A 21548-nucleotide genomic window follows, 5' to 3' on the forward strand; every position below is an offset into this window, starting at 1 on the left:
AAAATTCATATTTTTGTGGGTGAGATTTGGGACCTCTGAATTTGTTTTTTTAAAAAAAGTGCCCTAGTGATTCCTATCACCGCGTCCTGACTTCTGTATTATCTTTGAAAAGTCCTGCTTGAAGACCCAAGTCTGAGTTCTACCTCTACCCTTCTGACTGGGTAGCTTTGAGAAAGTCACACAAATGTGCAAATGGCCAGGCTTCAGTTTTCCATTCCATAAATGAAGAGGCTGAATCGCAATCTGGAGCAACTTCGGCATGAGAGGGGAGCATCAGCCAGGAGCAATAACCACCTGACGCCAGGTGGCTCTTTTGGAGAGGACTCAAGGGCACTTGGGATGAAGACACTTTAGAAATCTGCTAATAAATGCACCAGATGACAGAAACAAAACTTAAAAGAACCTTCTAGGCTGCAGTAACACATCAAAACAGGAATAGCCAAATTTATAGAGGCAAACATTACATTGTCCTATATAAAAAGTTAAAATTTATTGTAAACCTGGAAATATTGAGGTCCTCCTGCCTCAGGGTCCCAAGGAACTGGGACTACTGACTCACACCATCATGTCCAGTGGGTTCAGCGTTTAAAATGTATTTATTTATTTTTTGCAGGGCTCAGCACAAAAAGTTTTGAAAATCAATTGAACTAGAGCTGTTCATTTTTGGGGACTTACACACTGCATGCTTGTCCTCACTACCTCCAAGGGTCACATATTCAGCTGAATCCTCACACTAATGTTTCCTGCTTGGGCATCAGAAGGTGACACATAGATAGTGCCCTCTTAAAAAGAGGCCTGCCTAACTGGGTGCCGAGGTGCATGCCTGTAATCCCGGAGACTTGGGAGTCTGAGGAGGGAGGATCACAAATGAGGCCAGCTTCAGCAACTTAGTGAGACCCTGTCTCAGAATAAAATAAGGGCTGAGGGTGTGGTTCAGTAGTTCAATCCCCTGTATTCTGCCCCCCACCACATAAAAAGATCTGCTGCAGAATAAGCAGATAGTTGATTATTCTTTTTTTTACCAGTGACCTTTTCCTGTTTTACATGAGAGAGGCTGAAGTCTTACCACCCCAGCCATGTCCGTGTAATGCCTGAGGTGAAATGAAAGGGGCACCTGAGAGGGTAGCATTCCTGAGAGAAAGTTCTGAGAAACAGAGGGGTTGGGGGGTTGGGAGCACCTTATTTCATCAGAGCCATGAACACATTTAAGACTCTACATCCCTCCCTCAGACCCTTCCTTCCTTCCTGTCTTTCTCCCGTCTTAAAATTCAAATGCAAAGTCAAGATGGTTATCATAGGGATGATAATACAATGCTTATTTGAAATTAAAAACAAATTCAGATATTTTTCTGACAGAAAATAAATCTATCTGATAAGACCCACTGGTTCAACAATGAGGGTTATTTTGTATATCATATTTGTGTAAGCATATATGTAAAAATATGTGTATATATGATAAATAATGCTAAGACATAAATCCTTTGTAACTGTTTAAACTTGTGATAAAAATGTAATGTCATAAAAGCTCATGAGAAGAAAGAAAAATAATTGAGAGAAGTACATAGTTTGTAAAACTTGATACTTTTTTTTTTTTTATTGTAAACAAATGGGATACATGTTGTTTCTCTGTTTGTACATGGCGTAAAGGCATACCATTTGTGTAATCATAAATTTACATAGAGCAATGTTGTTTGATTCATTCTGTTATTTTTTTCCCTTCCCCCCACCCCTCCCACCCCTCTTTACCCTCTATACAGTAGTTCCTTCCTCTATACTTGCCCCCCTCCCTAACCCTAACTCTAACCCTTCCCTCCCCCCCATTATGTGTCAACCTCCACTTATTAGCGATATCATTCGTCCTTTGGCTTTTTGAGATTGGCTTATCTCACTTAGCATGATATTCTCCAATTTCATCCATTTGCCTGCAAATGTCATAATTTTATCATTCTTTATGGCTGAGTAATATTCCATAGTATATATATACCACAGTTTCTTTATCCACTCATCAATTGAAGGGCATCTAGGTTGGTTCCACAGTCTGGCTATTGTGAATTGAGCAGCTATGAACATTGATGTGGCTGTATTTCTGTAGTATGCAGATTTTAAGTCCTTTGGGTATAGGCCAAGGAGTGGGATAGCTGGGTCAAATGGTGGTTCCATTCCAAGTTTTCTAAGGAATCTCCACACTGCTTTCCATAGCGGCTGCACTAATTTGCAGCCCCACCAGCAGTGTATGAGTGTACCTTTCTCCCCACATCCTCGCCAACACCTGTTGTTGCTCGTATTCTTGATAATCGCCATTCTAATTGGGGTGAGATGGAACCTTAGGGTGGTTTTGATTTGCATTTCTCTTATTACTAGAGATGTTGAACATTTTTCCATATGTTTGTTGATTGCTTGTAGATCTTCTTCTGTGAAGTGTCTATTCATTTCCTTAGCCCATTTGTTGACTGGACTGTTTGAATTCTTGGAGTAGAGTTTTTTGAGTTCTTTATAGATTCTGGAGATTAGTGCTCTATCTGAAGTATGATTGGCAAAGATATTCTCCCACTCTGTAGGCTCTTTCTTCGCATTGCTGATAGTTTCCTTTGCTGAGAGAAAGCTTTTTAGTTTGAATCTATCCCAGTGGTTGATTCTAGCTTTTATTTCTTGTGCTATGGGAGTCCTGTTAAGGAAGTCTGGTCCTAGACCACAAGATGAAGATTTGGACCTACTTTTTCTTCTATAATCTGCAGGGTCTCTGGTCTGATTCCGAGGTCCTTAATCCATTTTGAGTTTAGTTTCGTGCATGGTGAGAGATATGGGTTTAGTTTCATTCTGTTGCATATGGATTTCCAATTCTCCCAGCACCATTTGTTGAAGAGGCTATCTTTTCTCCATTGCATATTTTTGGCCCCTTTGTCTAGTATGAGAAAATTGTATTTATTTGGGTTTGTGTCCGTGTCCTCTATTCTGTACCATTGATCTACCTTTCTATTTTGGTACCAATACCATGCCGTTTTTGTTACTATTGCTTTGTAGTAGAGTTGAAGATCTGGTATTGCAATACCCCCTGTTTCACTCTTCCTGCTAAGGATTGCTTTAGCTATTCTGGGTTTCTTATTCTTCCAGATGAATTTCATAATTGCCTGCTCTATTTCTGTAAGGTACGTCATTGGGATTTTAATTGGAATTGCATTGAATTTGTATAGCACTTTAGGTAGTATGGCCATTTTGACAATATTAATTCTTCCTATCCAAGAACATGGAAGATCTTTCCATCTTCTAAGGTGTTCTTTAATTTCTTTCTTTAGTGTTGTATAGTTCTCATTGTAGAGGTCTTTCACCTCTTTTGTGAGATTGATTCCCAAGTATTTTATTTTTTCGAGGCTATTGTGAATGGGGTAGTTTTCCTAATTTCTCTTTCTGAAGATTCATCACTTATGTATAAAAATGCGTTGGATTTATGGGCATTGATCTTGTAACCTGCTACTTTACTGAAATCACTTATGAGTTCTAAGAGTTTTCTGGTGGAATTTCCAGGTTCCTCTAAATATATAATCATGTCATCAGCGAACAGGGATAGTTTGAGTTCTTCTTTTCCAATTCGTATCCCTTTAATTTCTTTGGTTTGTCTAATTGCTCTGGCCAGAGTCTCAAGAACGATGTTGAATAGAAGTGGTGAAAGAGGGCATCCCTGCCTTGTTCCAGTTTTTAGGGGGAATGCTTTCAGCTTTTCACCATTTAGAATGATATTAGCCATGGGCTTAGCATAAATGGCCTTTACAATATTAAGGAATGTTCCCACTATCCCTATTTGTTCTAGTGTTTTGAGCATGAAGGGGTGCTGTATTTTATCAAATGCTTTTTCTGCGTCTATTGAAATAATCATGTGATTCTTGACTTTAAGTCTATTAATATGGTGAATTACGTTTATTGATTTCCTGATGTTGAACCAACCTTGCATCCCTGGGATGAAACCCACTTGATCATGGTGCACTATCTTTTTAATATGTTTTTGTATGCGATTTGCTAAAATTTTGTTGAGAATTTTTGCGTCGATGTTCATTAAGGATATTGGTCTGAAATTTTCTTTCCTTGATGAGTCTCTGTCTGGTTTAGGTATCAGTGTGATATTGGCTTCATAGAATGAGTTTGGGAGGGTTCCCTCCTCTTCTATTTTATGGAATACTTTGAGAAGTATTGGAATGAGCTCTTCCTTAAAGGTTTTGTAGAACTCGGCTGAGAACCCATCTGGTCCCGGACTTTTCTTTGTTGGTAGGCTTTTGATGACTTCTTCTATTTCAGTACTTGAAATTGGTCTATTTAAATTGTTTATGTCCTCCTCATTCAGTTTAGGCAATTCATATGTCTCTAGAAACCTGTTGATGTCTTCGAAATTTTCTATTTTGTTGGAGTATAGATTTTCAAAATAGCTTCTAATTATGTTTTGTATTTCCATCCTGTCTGTAGTGATATTTCCTTGTTCATTCCGAATTTTAGTGATTTGGGTTTTCTCTCGTCTTCTCTTTGTTAGTGTGGCTAAAGGTTTATCAATTTTGTTTATTTTTTCGAAGAACCAACTATTTATTTTGTCAATTTTTTGTATTGTTTCTTTTGTTTCAATTTCATTGATTTCAGCTCTGAGTTTAACAATTTCCTGTCTTCTACTACTTTTGGTGCTGTTCTGTTCTTCTTTTTCTAAGGCTTTGAGCTGTAGTGTTAGGTTGTTTATTTGTTGAGTTTTACTTCTTTTATTAAATGCGCTCCATGAAATAAATTTCCCTCTAAGTACTGCTTTCATAGTGTCCCAGAGGTTTTGATATGATGTTTCTTTGTTCTCATTTACCTCTAAGAATTTTTTAATTTCCTTCTTAATATCTTCTGTTATCCATTCATCATATAATAGCATATTGTTTAACCTCCAGATGTTGGAATAGTTTCTGTGTTTTACTCTTTCATTTATTTCTAACTTCAATCCATTATGATCTGATAGAATACATGCTAGTGTCTCTATCTTCTTGTATTTGCTAACATTAGCTTTGTGGCATAATATATGGTCTATTTTAGAGAAGGATCCATGTGCTGCTGAGAAGAAAGTGTATTCACTCTTGGTTGGATGGAATATTCTATAAATGTCCGTTAAGTCTAAATTATTGATTGTGTTGTTGAGATCTATGGTTTCTTTGCTCAATTTTTGTCTGGAAGATCTGTCCAGTGGTGAGAGCGGCGTGTTAAAATCACCTAGTATTATTGTGTTGTGGTCTATTTGGTTTCTGAAATTGAGAAGGATTTGTTTGACATACATAGATGAGCCACTGTTTGGGGCATAGATGTTTATGATTGTTATATCTTGCTGATTTATGCTTCCCTTAAGCAGTATGAAATAACCTTCTTTATCCCTTCTGACTAACTTTGGCTTGAAGTCCACATTATCGGAAATGAGGATGGATACTCCAGCTTTTTTGCTGAGTCCATGTGCATGGTATGTTTTTCCCCATCCTTTCACCTTTAATCTATGGGTATCTTTTTCTATGAGGTGAGTCTCTTGCAGGCAACATATTGTTGGATCTTTCTTTTTAATCCAGTCTGCCAGTCTATGTCTTTTGATTGATGAATTCAGGCCATTAACGTTCAGGGTTATTATAGAGAAATGATTTGGTTTCCCGGTCATTTGGTTCATTTTTAAAATTTTGTTTATTTATTTGTTTGACACAACTTGTTTCCTCCTTTATTTGACAATTCCTTTAGGATAATTCCTCCCTTTGCTGATTTGCTTCTTTGTTTTTCATCTCTTCCTCATGGAATATTTTGTTGAGAATGTTCTGTAATGCTGGCTTTCTTTTTGTAAATTCTTTTAGCTTTTGTTTATCATGGAAGGATTTTATTTCATCGTCAAATTTGAAGGTAAGTTTTGCTGGGTATAAGATTCTTGGTTGGCATCCATTTTCTTTCAGGGCTTGAAAAATGTTGTTCCAGGACCTTCTAGCTTTTAGGGTCTGGATTGAAAAATCTGCTGATATGCGTATTGGTTTCCCCCTGAATGTAATTTGGTTCTTTTCTCTCACAGCCTTTAAAATTCTGTCTTTATTTTGTATGTTAGGTATTTTCATTATAATGTGCCTTGGTGTGGGTCTGTTGTAATTTTGTGTATTTGGAGTCCTGTAAGCCTCTTGAACTTGATTTTCCATTTCATTCTTCAGATTTGGGAAATTTTCTGATATTATTTCATTGAATAGGTTGTTCATTCCTTTGGCTTGTTTCTCTAGGCCTTCCTCAATCCCAATAATTCTTAAATTTGGCCTTTTCATGATATCCCATAGTTCTTGTAGATTCTGTTCATGATTTCTTATCATCTTCTCTGTTTGTTCAGCTTTGTTTTCAAGGTTAAATATTTTGTCTTCAATGTCTGAGGTTCTGTCTTCCAGGTGTTCTATCCTATTGGATATGCTTTCTATGGAGTTCTTAATTTGGTTTATTGTTTCCTTCATGTCAAGGATTTCTGTTTGGTTTTTTTTCAATATCTCTAACTCTTTATTGAAATGATCTTTTGCTTCCTGTATTTGCTCTTTTAACTGTCGATTGGTGCGATCAATCAATGCTTGCATTTGCTCTTTCATCTCATCATTCAATGCTTGCATTTGCTCTTTCATCTCCTCGTTTGCTTCTCTGATCATTTTAATTATGTACATTCTGAACTCCTTTTCTGTCATTTCTTCTGCCATGCTGTCATTGGGTTTTATTGATGTAACATCTAGATTTGTTTGCAGCATTTTCTTTCCTTGTTTTCTCATGTTGTTCAGATATCAGTGGACCGCTGAGATAGTGCAGATTTCCTCTGTTGATTTACAATGACCCTGAAGATTTCTATATATATCCCCTCTTAGCCTTCAGTAGGCTGAAGTCTTGGAGGAGGTTGATAATGCGGTGCTCCACAAGGAAGCTGCCTCTCTAGGAGTGGTGGCCTTCAGGTGGGGTATATTCCCTGCTAGTGGGCAGAGGTGCCTCCACTTGTTGACCAATGGTCATCCAAAGGGGACCTAGGCTGTGGGCTGAGGCAAGGCCTGTTTGGGCCTGAGCCTCTGGTTTTACCGTCCTTGTGGGAAACCTCACCCAGCAGGGAAGACTCACCCGGTGGGGAGGTCTCGCTGGTCAGTTTCCTCCTAGAGGTTCCCCTCAATTTACATCTACTGCCTGGGCTGGGCTGCCTTCCTCTGCAAAGTTTCCAGGGGCCCGGCCCTACCTCCTGGGCCTGGGAGCCTCACCCTTCGCAGATGAATCTCCTTAGGCTGCCCCTCCTCAGAGAATTTGCCCATAGGCCTGGAACCTTCGCTCCGCCCTAAGCCTGTCTCTGTGCGGCTCTTCCACCCAGAAGCCTCCTAGATCCTGGGACCCTGTTCTGCACCTAATCGCCTGGCTGCGTGGCCCCTCCTCTGAGCAGCCACCTGTGGCCCCGAACAATCGCTCTGAGTCCCAGAGACCCGCCACAGGCCTCTTCCTCCAGACAGCTGCCCAGTATGCCGGTGCGGTCACTAGGAGTCCAAGAAACTCACTTCGTGCCTCCTCCTCCCACCAACCACCCGTAGCCCGGGGCAATCAATCACTCCGAGTCGAAGTGACCCTGCCCGTTCCTCCTCCTTCTCCAGATAACCCCCCGGGTGTTCAGGAGCAGTCCCTCTGAGTGGCTCTGAATCCACGTGACCCGCTGCACGGGTCCTCTGGGCCACCGCCCGGAGCTCTGGTGTGGTCCCTCAAGACCAAGCGTCCCACCACGCTTCTCCTCCAGGCAGCCCCCCTGTGTTCAGGAGCTGTCACTTTAAGTCCAAACAACTCACCACTCGCCTTCTCCTCTGAGCAGCCGCCTGGAGCGCTAATGCAGTCACTGCGAGTCCAAAGGACCCGCCGTGCTCCTTCTCCTCCTTCTCCTACTCCTCCGGGCAGGCCCCGGGGTTCAGAAGTGGTCAGGGTCCAAACAGCTCGCCACGCAGCCCCTTCTCTGGCAACCGCCTGTAGTTCCCGTATAGTCGCCCGAATCCAAGCGGCTGCTCCTCTTCCTCCTCGTCCTCAGGGCAGGCCCCGGGGTTCAGAAGCGTCGTTCTGATTCCAAACAGCTCGCCGCGCGGCTTCTCCTCTGGCAACCGCCTGCAGCTCTGGCGCAGTCTCTCCGAATCCAAGTGGCCACGCTCCTCTCCTCCTCCTCAGGGCAGGCCCCGGTGTCCTGAGTCCACACAGTTCTCCCCGCCTCTCCTCCCCCGGGCAGCCGCCGGAGCCCCAGTGGCTGCTCCGAGTCCCAGCGCTGTGCCGACCGGCCTCCTCTATGGCGCTCCAGCGGGGGGAGGGGCGTCTCGCCGGCAGTTCTACTTCACAAAGTTTCCTGCGTTCCGGGACCCCCGTCCCATCCGGGATGCCCCCCCAGGGGGTGAGAGTCACCCGGCTACTTTGAGTTGGTCCCAAGCGTCTCAATATCTCCTCTCTTGAATCCTGAGTTCTGGAGCAACACGTAATGCAGCCACCCTCTAGGCCGCCATCTTGAAAACCCTCAAAACTTGATACTTGAGCAAAAGAATTTGAAGGCCACAGGCCCAGAGGATCCATGATAATTTTAAGTCACTCCAATAAGGGAAATCCTGATCAGTAGTGATCTGTTAGGATAGACTGGTTTGAGACCTTTCTGGCCACATTTACTTTTGTGCCCAGAAGTGTAAGGGTTTTTCTTTTCTTTTTTTTGTACTAGGGGATAGACCTAGGGGGCGCTTAACCACAGAGTCACATCCCCTGCTCTTTTTATTTTTTATTTTGAGACAGGGTCTCACTAAGTTGTTTAGGGCCTCATTAAGTTGCTCAGGCTGACTTTGAACTTGCGATCCTCCTGCCTCAGCCTCCTGACTGGGATTACAGTCATGTTCCACCATACCTGGTTTGGAAGTGTAGGTTTAAAGATGACGCATCCTCTGGCCTCACCTTTTCCTTTTCTACTGTGAGGGCATCTAAAACAATCTGGGCTTCTTGAGGTCAGGAGGTAATATAACACAAATCCCTTGCTCAGTCTGGACTTTGGGCTGTCTGGACTCTCTTGTGGGTGAGTGGAATGATCTGAGAACTTCTTGGAGTTTATTAGACCAGCAGGTAACAGGATGCTCCAGGGACCACTCAGAGGAGCAATAATGATCCAGAATGGTAAGAAACCCTGGAAATGGATACTGAAATGTGGGATAATAAGATGTTCCAAGAATGATCTGCAATTTTGACAGAGGTCCTACAGTTCACCTTGGGAAAGATTCTATGAGAATTTAGTGTTGGAAGAGTCCTTTAAGACCAGTTACTATAACATTCCCATTTTACAGAGGAAGAAATGGAGGCACAGAAAGATTAACTGGCCCATGGTCACATGGCTGATCTGTGACACAGTCTCTGGTTAGGACTCTGTATCTCAGCTTCCCACCTAGTTTTTTTTTTTTTTCCTGCAACATCACATTCATATCTTTCAGGTTTTAAACGCAGAGCCTGTTGTGAGGTCTACAAATTAAGAAGGATTGATGATTGTGCCAAGTTGACTATTAAACTAAATCCAACTAGACACTTGACTCCATTTGACTTGACATTTTGTATTAATGAACTAGGAGTAGATTCCAAATTCATTGTACTGAATTCTCTGTTCTCTGGAAACCACCAAAGCAGGACTGGAAAAGGTCTGGGGGGCTTGGAGGCAGTGGCACAGAGAAAATCAAAACTCCAGGCTACACTCTAGTTAGGGCTCTGAATACCCTGCCTCTTGTGTTGCAGCAATCCTGCCCTTGTGTGGGGCTGATTCACGCAGCAACTCTTGGTTGCTTTAAGTTTCAAAAGTAATGTTTTAGGGCCAACAGACAAGTTCTTTTTGGCAGTTGTTACTCTGTGGGGCAAATGGGTGCAGTTGGGCCTATGAACCCAGTGTCCCGAAATTGAACTTTTGAACAGATCCACAGGCTGGGTTGTGGGGCTTTGGCCCAGATCTCTGTGGGTGAGGCAGGAGTGGAAGAACCCTGAGGTCAACATGCCACCATGACACACTGGGATCACAGGGATGTTAGGCTTTTACTACAGACCCCAAGTCCAAAGGCTCTCCTAAAGGGGGCTCTCTCTAAAGGGGGACTATCGCAATCCCTGGGACTGATAGCTCTGAAGCCTGATTCTAGAGACACACTAGAATTCTCTCATCCCACACAGAATAAATTAAAGAACAGTGGTACATTCTATGTGGGAATAATTTCACAAGATAAAAAATTCAGGTGAGTGGATGAGAGAATTGGTTTATGAAATGGAAAGTCAAAAAGCAAATACACCATTCAAGGGAACTCAGTGTTCAAAAACTGATTACCCAGTAGGGCATTGGAAAGGTCCAAATGACATTGATTTCTTTGTTCTGAGCATACAGCATTTTCATATTCTGCTTAACAAGAGGGTACCTTTTGCTTTAAGATGTCCACTGGCGTCTGATGGGCCTTTAGCTTCTTGTTTTTAAGAAGTACTTTCCTCCTAAGTTGGTCAGGTGAGGGAAGCATCGGGTCATCTGAGAAATCAGTCTCAAATAAGAATTTAGCCACCAGCTTTTCTCCGAACACAGTCTAAAAGGAACAAAGGAAAACACACCAGGTCTCTTATCTCTGCTTGTTAAATATGTCTATATTTCCTAAATGTACTGGATAATTCAGGCTGGCCAAATTGTTTTAAAAATCCCAGGAAGAGGAACGAGGAAAGGAGTTGTTTATTTCCCCTTCACAGTTTCTTACTGGAAGGGAGGATTCAGGACAGAGTGAGATCTAGGTCACTCTGCAGCTGGGGCCAGCTCTAAGACTCAGGGAAATGTTCTGGGGTCTGATGGATGAAAGAAGAAAACAGATTCAGTTGGAGCCTATGGTAGAATGTGGTCTGTTCCAATGAGGATAAGAAGTCAAAAGTTTAGGAACCTTGGAAGGAACAGGAAGTTAGAACAAAGACAGAAGGTAATAGGGAGGAGGCTAAGGGTATGGCCCAGTGGCAGAATGTTTGCCTAGCATGTGTGAGGCCCTGGGTTCGATCCTCAGTACCACATATAAATAAATAAAAATAAAGGCCCATTGACAACTAAAAAAAAAAAAAGAAAAGAAAAGAAAAGAAAACAAAGGTATTAGGGAAAATTTGCTCTCACATAGGATCAAGAACTGCAGAAACCATTCTTACAGAGATTCTTGAGCACTGGTCTCCTCCAGGAGGTGGGTGGAAAAACGGTAGACAGGGTGACTAACTGGAGTGAGGGTAGAAAATGTGGCAATTTGTATTCTTAATATATATATTTTTTTATTTAAAAGGAATAAATCAAATCTTGGGCCAAAACAATATGAAAGGCTTACATTTTGTTAGCATTATTATTGGGGGACATTTCCCTCTGTTGATACCCTTCCCTCCCACTAAGAGCCATATTTCCACACATGATTCTGTCATTGGAGGAGGGGGGAAGTCTAATGGAATGTCTCTGCTAAATCTGTCTGCATTATAATTCCATTTTATAAGGAAGGCTGTCTATTAATATACAACATTTCTGACTAGTCTAGACCCTGTGCTAACTTGGATTCCTGAATTGTAGTATAGGTCACAAAAAGATTTGACTTAAAATAACTTCAGTTTTTCCACAAATAACTGACAGGTGACATCTTGGCATCCCTGACTTTTGGTACTAGAGGTGTTGCAGAGTTGGTCTATTCTTAACTCTTAAGGTTTTTCTGGAAGAAGTCAGAGAACAATGTTTATGTCACTCTAGCTGAAATGAGGGGCCATCCAAGAGGAGATCCAAGCTCCCAGGGAAACCCCATTTCTCAGGTCTATAGGCTCTTAGTAGCATGTGCTTCATGGCCAAAGTCCAGATGTCCCATTTAAAGCCCAAAGACAAGCAAGACAAGGGCCAAGATACCATCCTGTCTCGTGGTTGGGACTCACCTTGAAAATTTCTGCCATTTTTCGTTGCTGAGGCAATGAACAATGGTTCTCAATGGATATGATGATTGGCAGGTCAGAGTTGATGAAGGCACTGCGATCTATGGCCTCAACCACATCCTATGAGAGCCAAAACAGTCAGATATTTGTCCGGGGTGGTCAGAAAGCAAGGCACTATATCACAGACAGAAAGCATCTCAATTGCATTCAGCAGACTCTGGCCAGAGGTGATTTTTATCTTTTTAAATGTACAATTATCCCTCAGTATCTGCAGAGGGTTGAGTCCAGGACCCCACAGACACTGAAATCTGTGATACTTTAGTCTCTTATATAAAATGGTGTAGTATTTGCATAGAATCTACACATATCCTCCCAGATACTTCAAATAATCTCTGGAATACTTATCGTACCTGATGGAGTGTAAATGCTATGTAAATAGTTGTTATACTGTATTGTTTAGGGAATTATGAAAAGAGAAAAAAGTCTGTAAAAATTCAGTAAAGACACAATTTTCTTCACCAAATATATATGATCTGTGATTGATTGAATCTGTGAATGTGGTACCCCTAGATATGGAGGGTTGAAGATTTTTCAAATTAAGCAAGAGACCAGACTATTTTATGACATTAAACTGTTTATCTTGAGCCTTGTTACCATACTACTACAACAGCTATCATTATGTTGATTTGAACAAATCAATTCAGAGATATAGAGAGAATATTGTAGGTAAAAGACAACAAATATGAGATACTTTAAGAAGTTGATTTATTTGGGGCAATAAGACATACCAAATCTATTCACATATGTCTGTAAACATAGTTACCAACTCATCTTCCCATCTATACAGTACAAGAGTTTTAAGAGTGATGAACAGGAAAATGAGTCAGAGAAAATATATTTCAGTTACTACCTCTGAATATAAGATGAAAATAATAATATTCCTTCCCAGTCTGACCACAGTCCAGAAAAAAGTGATGTTAAATGCCCAAGACCCTCTATGCTACCCAGAATTTGAAATAATAATCCCATGAGACCAATCTTCTTAGATGACCATCTTCCCAGGTGTATATAATTCTAATTACTTTATAATATTAATTATTTAATTGTGTCCTAACACACAATATTGGCTTTTGTCAGCAGAATACCAGGGAAAATTGACCTTTAATCCCCAGAGCAAGAGGACAGATCCTGCCTTTATATATCATTATACTGTGAAAAATTGCAATAATATCATTACATTCTAACTACCATAAAATAATAATAAATTTTGGCTGAATAAGAGTTAATAAGAGCTATAGATCAAATTCTATAAAGACGAACATGTGCACACTCTGCACAATACTGCTAACATTTTTGAGAAGTATTCATTCAGATCCAGCCTAAGAATCCTTGATCTAAAATATAATTTGGTAAAGTGACTAATTTGATTGGCAAATGAAGACAATTTCTCTACATGATTTTATTTGAAGGAAGTGCTGAAGCATTACCTTGAAGGGAATCTTGGTTGTCAGTGTATGTCCATGATAAATAATGGGCATCCCATCATCTCCATCCCAGCAGTCCAGCTCTACGCTCCTACAGCCTTGCAAGAGGACCTGTATGAGTAATGAATGAATCCACCCCAGATGAGCACCTAGAGATGAAGCTTCAAACTGAACCTAGCACATAGTTTACATATCAGTCTGTGTTTGCACTCAGGGATAAAATAGAAGGGTATAAAATCTAAATGAAATATTGCATTTTGTCCAAAGTCCACAATTAATCTGGTTCGGGGAATGGAGAGAACAGATTAAGGTAGAAAGGAGCATTTACCAGAGCTGAATATTGTTGGCAGGTAAAATTTGATAGCAAAAACATTTTCTTTTCTTTTTTTTTAACCCCCATTGATTCCTTCAAACAGCACATCTTGAAATTAGAGAGCCAGGCAAGGGCCCTATATGGTTAGACTTCAATGGAAGTAAAGGCGCTGATGCCACAGACCAGAAAAATTAAGACCACCGATCCTTACCGGGTTGACTTAAACATTTATACGAAGCCAGTCTGTATAAAATATTCTCCATTAAGACCCAAATTTAGCAATGAGAAAACATCTTTGCTATGAAAATGTATCATGTAAGGAGAGTAGAAGTAAGGAATTATCAAGGATTTGCTTGACTAATCCCAAAACAGCATCTAGAGAAGAAATAAATTCCCCTCTTCCCTATGCCCAGCAGATACCAGTTAATCAATTTTGGCACACTTATGTATGAATATGTAACAATAAATTCCACCACTATGTACAACAATAATGCACCAATAATATATATATTATTGGTGCATAAATTAGCACGCTTGCCCCCCAGGCTCACAAGCTCTTCAGCAAAGTACTGCAGGAAGCACCACCAATGAATCAGATGAAGTGATACCCATTGTCTGTCCTGGATCTAAAACTGGAAGCAGGGATCCTAACACATGTGCTTGGGTTTGAGCTCTGTTACATCCATTTGGAGCAACCTCCTCGTCTTCCTCCAAGACTATCTGTAGTTCACCTTAAACAATTATAACATGATGGAAAGGTAATCGAAATCAAGAAGCTGATATATCCATGAATGAACCTACTGATTTGAGAATCCACATAACTATTTCCATGTGATAGAAACCCATTACTGGGGTTTAGTGGCCACTAAAGTTTCTGCAACAAAATTCAGAGAGTGGAGTGCCACTTATTTTAATATTTTTGTGTGAGACACTTGCTTGGTTCTTCCCATTAAATAGCATAGTCTGTGGCCTGGAATCCCAAGGTCACCAGCTCCTGGCAACAGGTAGTATATCTATAAGTACACTGTCTTGGGCTGAAGATTGTAATATGGCAGGTGGGACATGAGGGTGCTTCATCTCTGGGGTGACGCTGCCAGGCTGGGAAGAATGTCCAGGAACAGGCAAGAGATTGGATGGGTTTTCAGCATGAAAAGACTAAATGTCTTTACCAAAGGCTGCATGACCTTAAAACCTCCATGTATAACTGGAAGACCAGGGTTGGAAATTCCAGGTAAGAAGAACAGGGGTTATTCTGACTTTTCATCTGCCCTGTAGAAAAATGATAGGAAGTAACTAGCAGGACTGAGGAAGAAAGGAGAGTGGTTAAAAACGAAGTAAAAGGGATCTGACACTAGTTTAATCACATCTGTGAGTATATTTGAAGTGTTCTTGTGCCTTATTCAAAAATTGTGATAATCTCAACTTGATATGTTAAGGAGTTTAAAAACTGAAGTCAAATAATAAAGTAGGAATTAAAGCTAAGGCATTAACCCTTGCTTATTTTCCTGGGAGGAAGACACACACACACACATACACACACACACACAACACACACACACATGAATGTGTAGATATGCAAAGATAAGTATGTTTGTACTTATATATGTTATATGTACACAAGCTTGCATGTGTGTATGTATCAACATGGATACACAAATGGGATATATGTATATGTACACATATGCCTCATTTCTGTATACATATACATGTATATACACATATTCACATGCACACGTATATCATATATACACACATATATCCTATCTGTGTATGTGTGCATATATATGTATTATATTTATATAGTTATTTCTGATAGAACAATAGATTTCAAATTTCTTTTGATTTTGAATTATCTGTGTAAATGGAAGGCCAACACGGAAAGCACACAGAAGGGCAGCACTTCAAGGAGTAGGGCAGCGTAACCAGGATTCCCACTTTGTGGTTTGCTCATCTCAGTGTTAGCAGCTGAGGCCCCTTAACAGGCTTCTATTTTGAAAATCACTACCCTAAGGACACTGAGTCTTCATTTCACAATAAAGTTCGATTAGAAAACAGTTAAAAAATACAGATTTCATCTAGATAAGCTTTGGGACAAAAATGTACCCCTTGCTATGAGGAATTTCTGGACTAATCTGGAGAACAAAGGAAACTCATTGCTGCTGGGGTTGTGTAAACAATACTGATATGATTTTCAAACTTGGGCCCATAGGTACACAACCACACATTTATATTCCCTGGACCTAGTCTAGATCCTTTCTGATTAACTTCTTGTGGGAGTTCAAAAAACAGGCAGCTTAAAAGAGGAAGTTGTAGACAATGTAACAGACAGGCAACCAACATGCAGATCATTGAGAGCTGGATGTGTAGGTCAAAAGGATGTGCTTTTCCCAGTCCAGACGGTTCACTCTTTCATAGAACATTCCCAGGAATGTGGAGGGACAGTGCTTCCCGTCTGTGCAAAGTTTTTTTCCTCAAGTTGGTTACCATAGGGACAGATTGATTGTCTAACAAAATGCAAAAAGCAAAACAAACAATATTTTGGGATTAGCTCCGTAAGAAAGTTGCATTTTCTACTATGTTTCCCACTACAATATATTGATTTATTTAGCATTTAGTGAAACGATTAGATAGTTTTCCCATGGGAAAATCTAATTTTAGTAGGAGTAGGTCAGGCTAGGATCTAAAAGCTACTGAGTCTCAAACAAATTTTTTTTTTTTTTTTTTTGTGCCTAGAATAAGGGTTAAGTATAGATAGAGAGGAAAACAAAACAAAACAAAAAGAAGTAAAGAAAACAACTGCTGTATGTATAGGCAGTTTTCCCACACATCATGGCTCCTCACGTTTCACATGTCCTAGTTTATAAGCTCTTTGAAGGAACCGGGGTCAGGTTTTCGTGACCTTGGGGGTTATATAAATAATAAGGTTTAATGGAAACCACATTGTAAGTGGCTTTCTCAGTACCTGGCTGTAGAGTTCTACCGAGGATTCTCCTTTGAGCTGATGGCCCGTGAGGTAGGTATTGTGTGAAGATTCAATGTAATAGTAGGAGAGGGGTAGCTGCAATTCTTTAAAGTTCTCCTGCGACTCATCATTTTTCGAGGCAAAATTATCTTTATCCATCAGAAACCTAGACGAAATACATTTTCTTGAGACTGAGAGCAACGCATATTCTTAAATGACGGGCCAAAGATCTTTTAAAAGTTACCTTGCAAATCCTTCAAATGACATTAATCCCTGATGACACATATTGATGCTAGGTTCAAACTTCTGCATGGGATACCAAAAAAAAAAAAAAAAAAAAGTTGTTATTTAGGTAAAGGAAACTAAGAGGGGGAAAAAAAAACTCACCACATCATTTTTTAAACTTGTTCTTTTTTCATCAGGAAATATCTAAACCAAATATTTGAACTAATTTAGTAATATAGCAGTAAGATGTAGTTTTTCAGTCCAAAAGAAAATATTTATTATAAGTGAGTTTATTATACTAAGCTTATTTATTTAAGGGAAAAAAGGGGAGCAAGAGAAAAGAATTTAAAAGACTGATTTATATGAAAACAAAGCACATCAGTTTATCCAGGTGAAAATGGGGATAATAATAGCAGCTACCATTGAGTAGGTGGGAGGTGAAAGGAGATAATTCGCATAGTCCTACACCTGAACTCAGACTGCAGTGGGCACTCAACAACATGATAATAGTCTCACTATTTTTTTTTTTTTTTTTTGGTACTGGGAATGGAATTCAGGGCACTTTACCACTGAGCTACATGCTTTTTAGAGACAGGGTCTTGATAAGGTGGTGAGGCTGGCCTTGAATTTGCCATCCTCCTTCCTCAACCTTCGGAGTTGCTGGGATTACAAGTGTGTGCCACTGTGCCTGGGTACTCCCGTATATTTAGTGATCAAGTCCGTCTGCTGGATAGCTAATACACTGATTCCCAACCATGCACTAAGGATGATTCTGATGCAAGTGACGCAGTACACTGAACAGTGTCCCCGCCCTCTCTCCTGCTGCTCTCTCATTTAAGCCATCACCCCCTCTGGCCTGGGCTACGAGGGTAGTCTCCTATTAGGTCTCTGCCTCTATTCTTCAGCGTAGTTTATTCTCCAATGTAGCCAGAGTGACGTCTTGAAAACGTAAATCATGTTACTCTCCTGTTCAAAAATTTCCAAAGGTTTTCCATTTCACATGGACTAAAGTCAGCCTCCTTCCCAGGGCCTAAAAGGCCTAGATGATTCAGCTCCCGGAAACCCACTTAAAAATCATGTCTGCCGTTCTCTGCCTGGCTTATGTAGTTCCTCTTATATCAGCTTGTTTGTTATTCCCCTTAAACCTGGAGCTCACTCCTGCCTCAGTCTTTGACTTGCTGCTCCCTGTTTGGAACACTCTTTCCTCAGAACCTCACATGACTTACTCATTTAGGCCCTGTCCAAAGCCCACCTCCCCGTAGTGGCCTTTGCTTACTCCTCCTTAGCCTTCCCACATGACTCCATCCCTTACTCTGCTGAATTTTCCCCATAACTCATGTTATCTGAAACTACACTCTATTTTTGTTTACTGTTTGCCTCACCCACTAGAATGTATGCTACACTGAGGGCCAGAACTCTGATCTCATTCACTACTATATTTCCAGCTCCTGGAACAGAGCTAGTATAGGAGGTGCGAATAAACATTTGTGAAATGAGAAAAGAAGTTGGAGACCTAGACTAATTCTGTTGCATACGCTAGAAAAACAAGAAGGAATTACATACTGACTCCTAACAGTTACTGAGTCACAGACAGTGTATGTGGGGGTCTATGTTAATTCTATGTTAAATAAAAACACTAATATACTTGGTATTTTTTTTTTAAAACCCTCAAATCTGTCTGTGATGCGAAACCTCTGGAAAGAAGCACGGAAAGAGTAAACGTTTAGCAGGAAATTATTGGAAAAGTCCGAGGCGTTACGCACAGTCACACGCACCTGGATGATGCTGAGGATCTCATCGTAAGTGCAGTGCTCTCCTTGGCAGTTCACCAGGAAGTCGTTGAGCTGGAGGATGCCAACCCCAAATATGCCCAGGGAGGTGCTCTCGATCCCAGTGCCATTAGTCACAATGCTGGCAGCAGCAATGGCATCTGATATCTGCCTCTGGTTGTCTGAGAGCTGCTGTTTGCTCTTGATGAACAACCCCAAGTCTGAGACGTTCCTGGTCAACAAATCTGAAACAAAGCCACCCCCAGAACATGGGCTTTTTATTCAGCCAGCATCTTGCACAAAGTACATTTTGCAGATAATGGTGCTGTGGACTCATTAAACTGGAGACGCTCTTAATTAATCAGGCTCGGTGTTGATAAATGACTTCACGTCGTTGAGGGAATAAAAAAGCGAATCAATGAATAAATAAGAAAAAAAACTCAGAGCTAGGATGATGATATTGAAATCCTATGAGGACTAAGTGTAGATTCAATGGGCACTGGAGGCCAATTCAGAGTTCAGTTTTGAGCATAACTACGTCTACATTTTTCTTTATGTAGAGACAAAAGATGTATTCTTAAAATTATGGTTCTTCTGTACTTTAAAATTACAACTACAAAAAATTGTAGGTAGGTTTTTGTGTGAACACAAAATTTTAATTTATTTGGATACATGTTCAAGGGGCACAGTTGCTAGGTTGTATGGAAAGAGTATGTTTAGTTTAGAAAGTAAATGTCATACTGCCTTCCAAAATATATGATTGCACCATTTTACATCGATACCAGCAATGTTCTAATGGTCTAATTGGTCCATAGTCACACCAGTTATTTTAATTTTAGCCATTTTAGAAGATAATCTGGTACTTATAGACCTAAACATAGACTTACCATACGATCCAGCAATTGCTTTGTTAGTCATTTGGTACCCAAACAACTTCAAAACTAACATCCAAACAAACCTATATACCAATATTTATAGCATCTTTGTTCATAATTGCTAAAGCTTGGAAGCAACCAAGATATTCTTCGGTAAATTAATGGATTAAACAAGCTGTGGTACCTCCATACAATTGCAATATTATCTAGTTTGAAAAGAAACGAGCTATCGGGTGGCAACAAAACGTGGGAAAACTTAAATGCACTTTGCTGAGTGAAAGAAACCAGTTTGAAAAGTCTACATACTATATGATTCTAATGATATAACATTCTGGAAAAGGCAATATTATGGAGACAGTAAAAAAATCAGCAGTTTCCAAGAATTGGAGGGTGGAAAGGAGGAAGAAAAGATGGAAGAGAGGATATTTTCAGGGTAGTGAGATTATTCTGCATGATACTCTTATGGTGGATACATATTACATATTTGTTGAAACTCAAAGACTGTACAACAGAGTGATTCCTAATATAAACTATGGATTTTGGTAACTAACAATGTATCAACATTAACTCAATTGCAACAAATACACATCACTAATGCAAGGTACTACTAATAGGGGAAAGTCTGTGTGGACAGGGATGTGGGGTTGAAATATGGAAACTCTTATTCTGCTCATTTTTTCCATAACCTTAAAAAACAAAATGAAGTTTAATGATTTTTTTTAAAAAGTGCAGTTACTTGACTAATCCATAGGTAGGCACATTTTGAACAATAGGTAAATTCTTAGCTTAAGGATGACATATGAAAAAAAGAAAGTTTTTTTTTTTTTTTTCTTTTACTTCTTTGCATTTGCAGTTCCAGCAAGAACAGGGGGAAAAATAACAGGCTTAACATGGGCAGGTGGCTAAAAATTAGCATGAATCGTGATGATAGCGAGTGGGATAGAAGAATGAGACACTGTGGTGTACACAGTAGGAAAAACGTCTTGGATGTTCATATAGGTGTACTGTGCTGTGGTCACCAAAGACTAGCCTTGTCAAAGAGCAGGCAACTACTGCCCTGGGTTTGAGCACCCCTGTGCCTGTAGGTAGGAAAGAGCCAGGTGTTTCTCAACTATGACAGACCATACACCTCTTAGACATTTGGAAATGGTCAGGAAAGGGTTTTTGGTTGTTGGATTGGCTGTAAGGCACTATTGGTTAAATATCCTGGAACATATGGGCAGAACCATACAAGGATGAATTTCCTTGCCCAACATTTCAATAGCACCTGCCCCAAATGACCTTGGGAAATAATTCAGTTTCACCAAACTCCAGGTAACCACACATCCAGTGTGAAGGGCTGGGAGTTTGTGTGACTGGATCTCTGACCTTGATTTTTAGACAGAAAGTTCTCAAAGGGATATCCTAAAGTTTTAAACAAACCTAGGTCAGGCTGAAGGTCACTGGTGTTCTCCTCAATTGTCAGGTTGGTATAGAGTGGGGCAGACTCAGAGCCAGACCGGTTACAGGGCACACAGTAGACATCGAAAAGATCCTTCAGGTCCTTGCGGCTCCTTACACTGAGTGAGGAACAGAAAACAACTCTGATGTGGTATTGTCATAAAAATGAGTGCCTGAGAAAGAGTAAGAAGGACTTTGAGGCCGTACCTGAATGATTTGAACAGCTCGACAAATTCAACAAAACTCATGTTACTGTCTGAAACCATGAAGCTCTGGAACCCCTTCATTCCTCCTTTGATTCGCCCATGCCAGCTGCTACTGCTCCAGGCACTGCAGAAAGACATGGCCGTCATGGGCAAACTGGGATGCTCCAGTCACTTTGCCCTAACACATGTTCTCTGATTAGCAACATGAGCAAAAAGATGGATTGCAAGTCAGTCAAGGCTGATTCTGTTTTCCCATCCTCACTTTCTTCTTCCCTTGATCTACATTATATAAGAGGAAATAAAATGTCATCTCTCAAAACCGTATCATGTTTCTATCCCATTTAAT

General features: G+C 40.4%; 1 protein-coding gene across 4 annotated transcripts in view; it reads right to left on the bottom strand.

The window, feature by feature from the left end:
• The window catches only part of PLCE1 (phospholipase C epsilon 1), a 333975-nt gene that overhangs the window by 49268 nt on the left and 263159 nt on the right, over nucleotides 1-21548 (bottom strand). For all 4 annotated transcript variants that reach the window (XM_079138532.1, XM_079138533.1, XM_079138530.1 and 1 more), the window contains exons 12-19: nucleotides 21204-21326; nucleotides 20979-21115; nucleotides 18688-18926; nucleotides 16932-16993; nucleotides 16688-16853; nucleotides 13416-13523; nucleotides 11932-12048; nucleotides 10425-10583 (exon numbers count right to left, since the gene is read on the bottom strand). In XM_079138532.1, the coding sequence (XP_078994658.1) occupies nucleotides 10425-10583; nucleotides 11932-12048; nucleotides 13416-13523; nucleotides 16688-16853; nucleotides 16932-16993; nucleotides 18688-18926; nucleotides 20979-21115; nucleotides 21204-21326 (1111 nt within the window). The remainder of the gene's footprint in view (nucleotides 1-10424; nucleotides 10584-11931; nucleotides 12049-13415; nucleotides 13524-16687; nucleotides 16854-16931; nucleotides 16994-18687; nucleotides 18927-20978; nucleotides 21116-21203; nucleotides 21327-21548) is intronic.

Source organism: Sciurus vulgaris, assembly GCF_902686455.1.
Source record: "Sciurus vulgaris genome assembly, chromosome: 4".
Taxonomy (NCBI): Eukaryota; Metazoa; Chordata; class Mammalia; order Rodentia; family Sciuridae; genus Sciurus; species Sciurus vulgaris.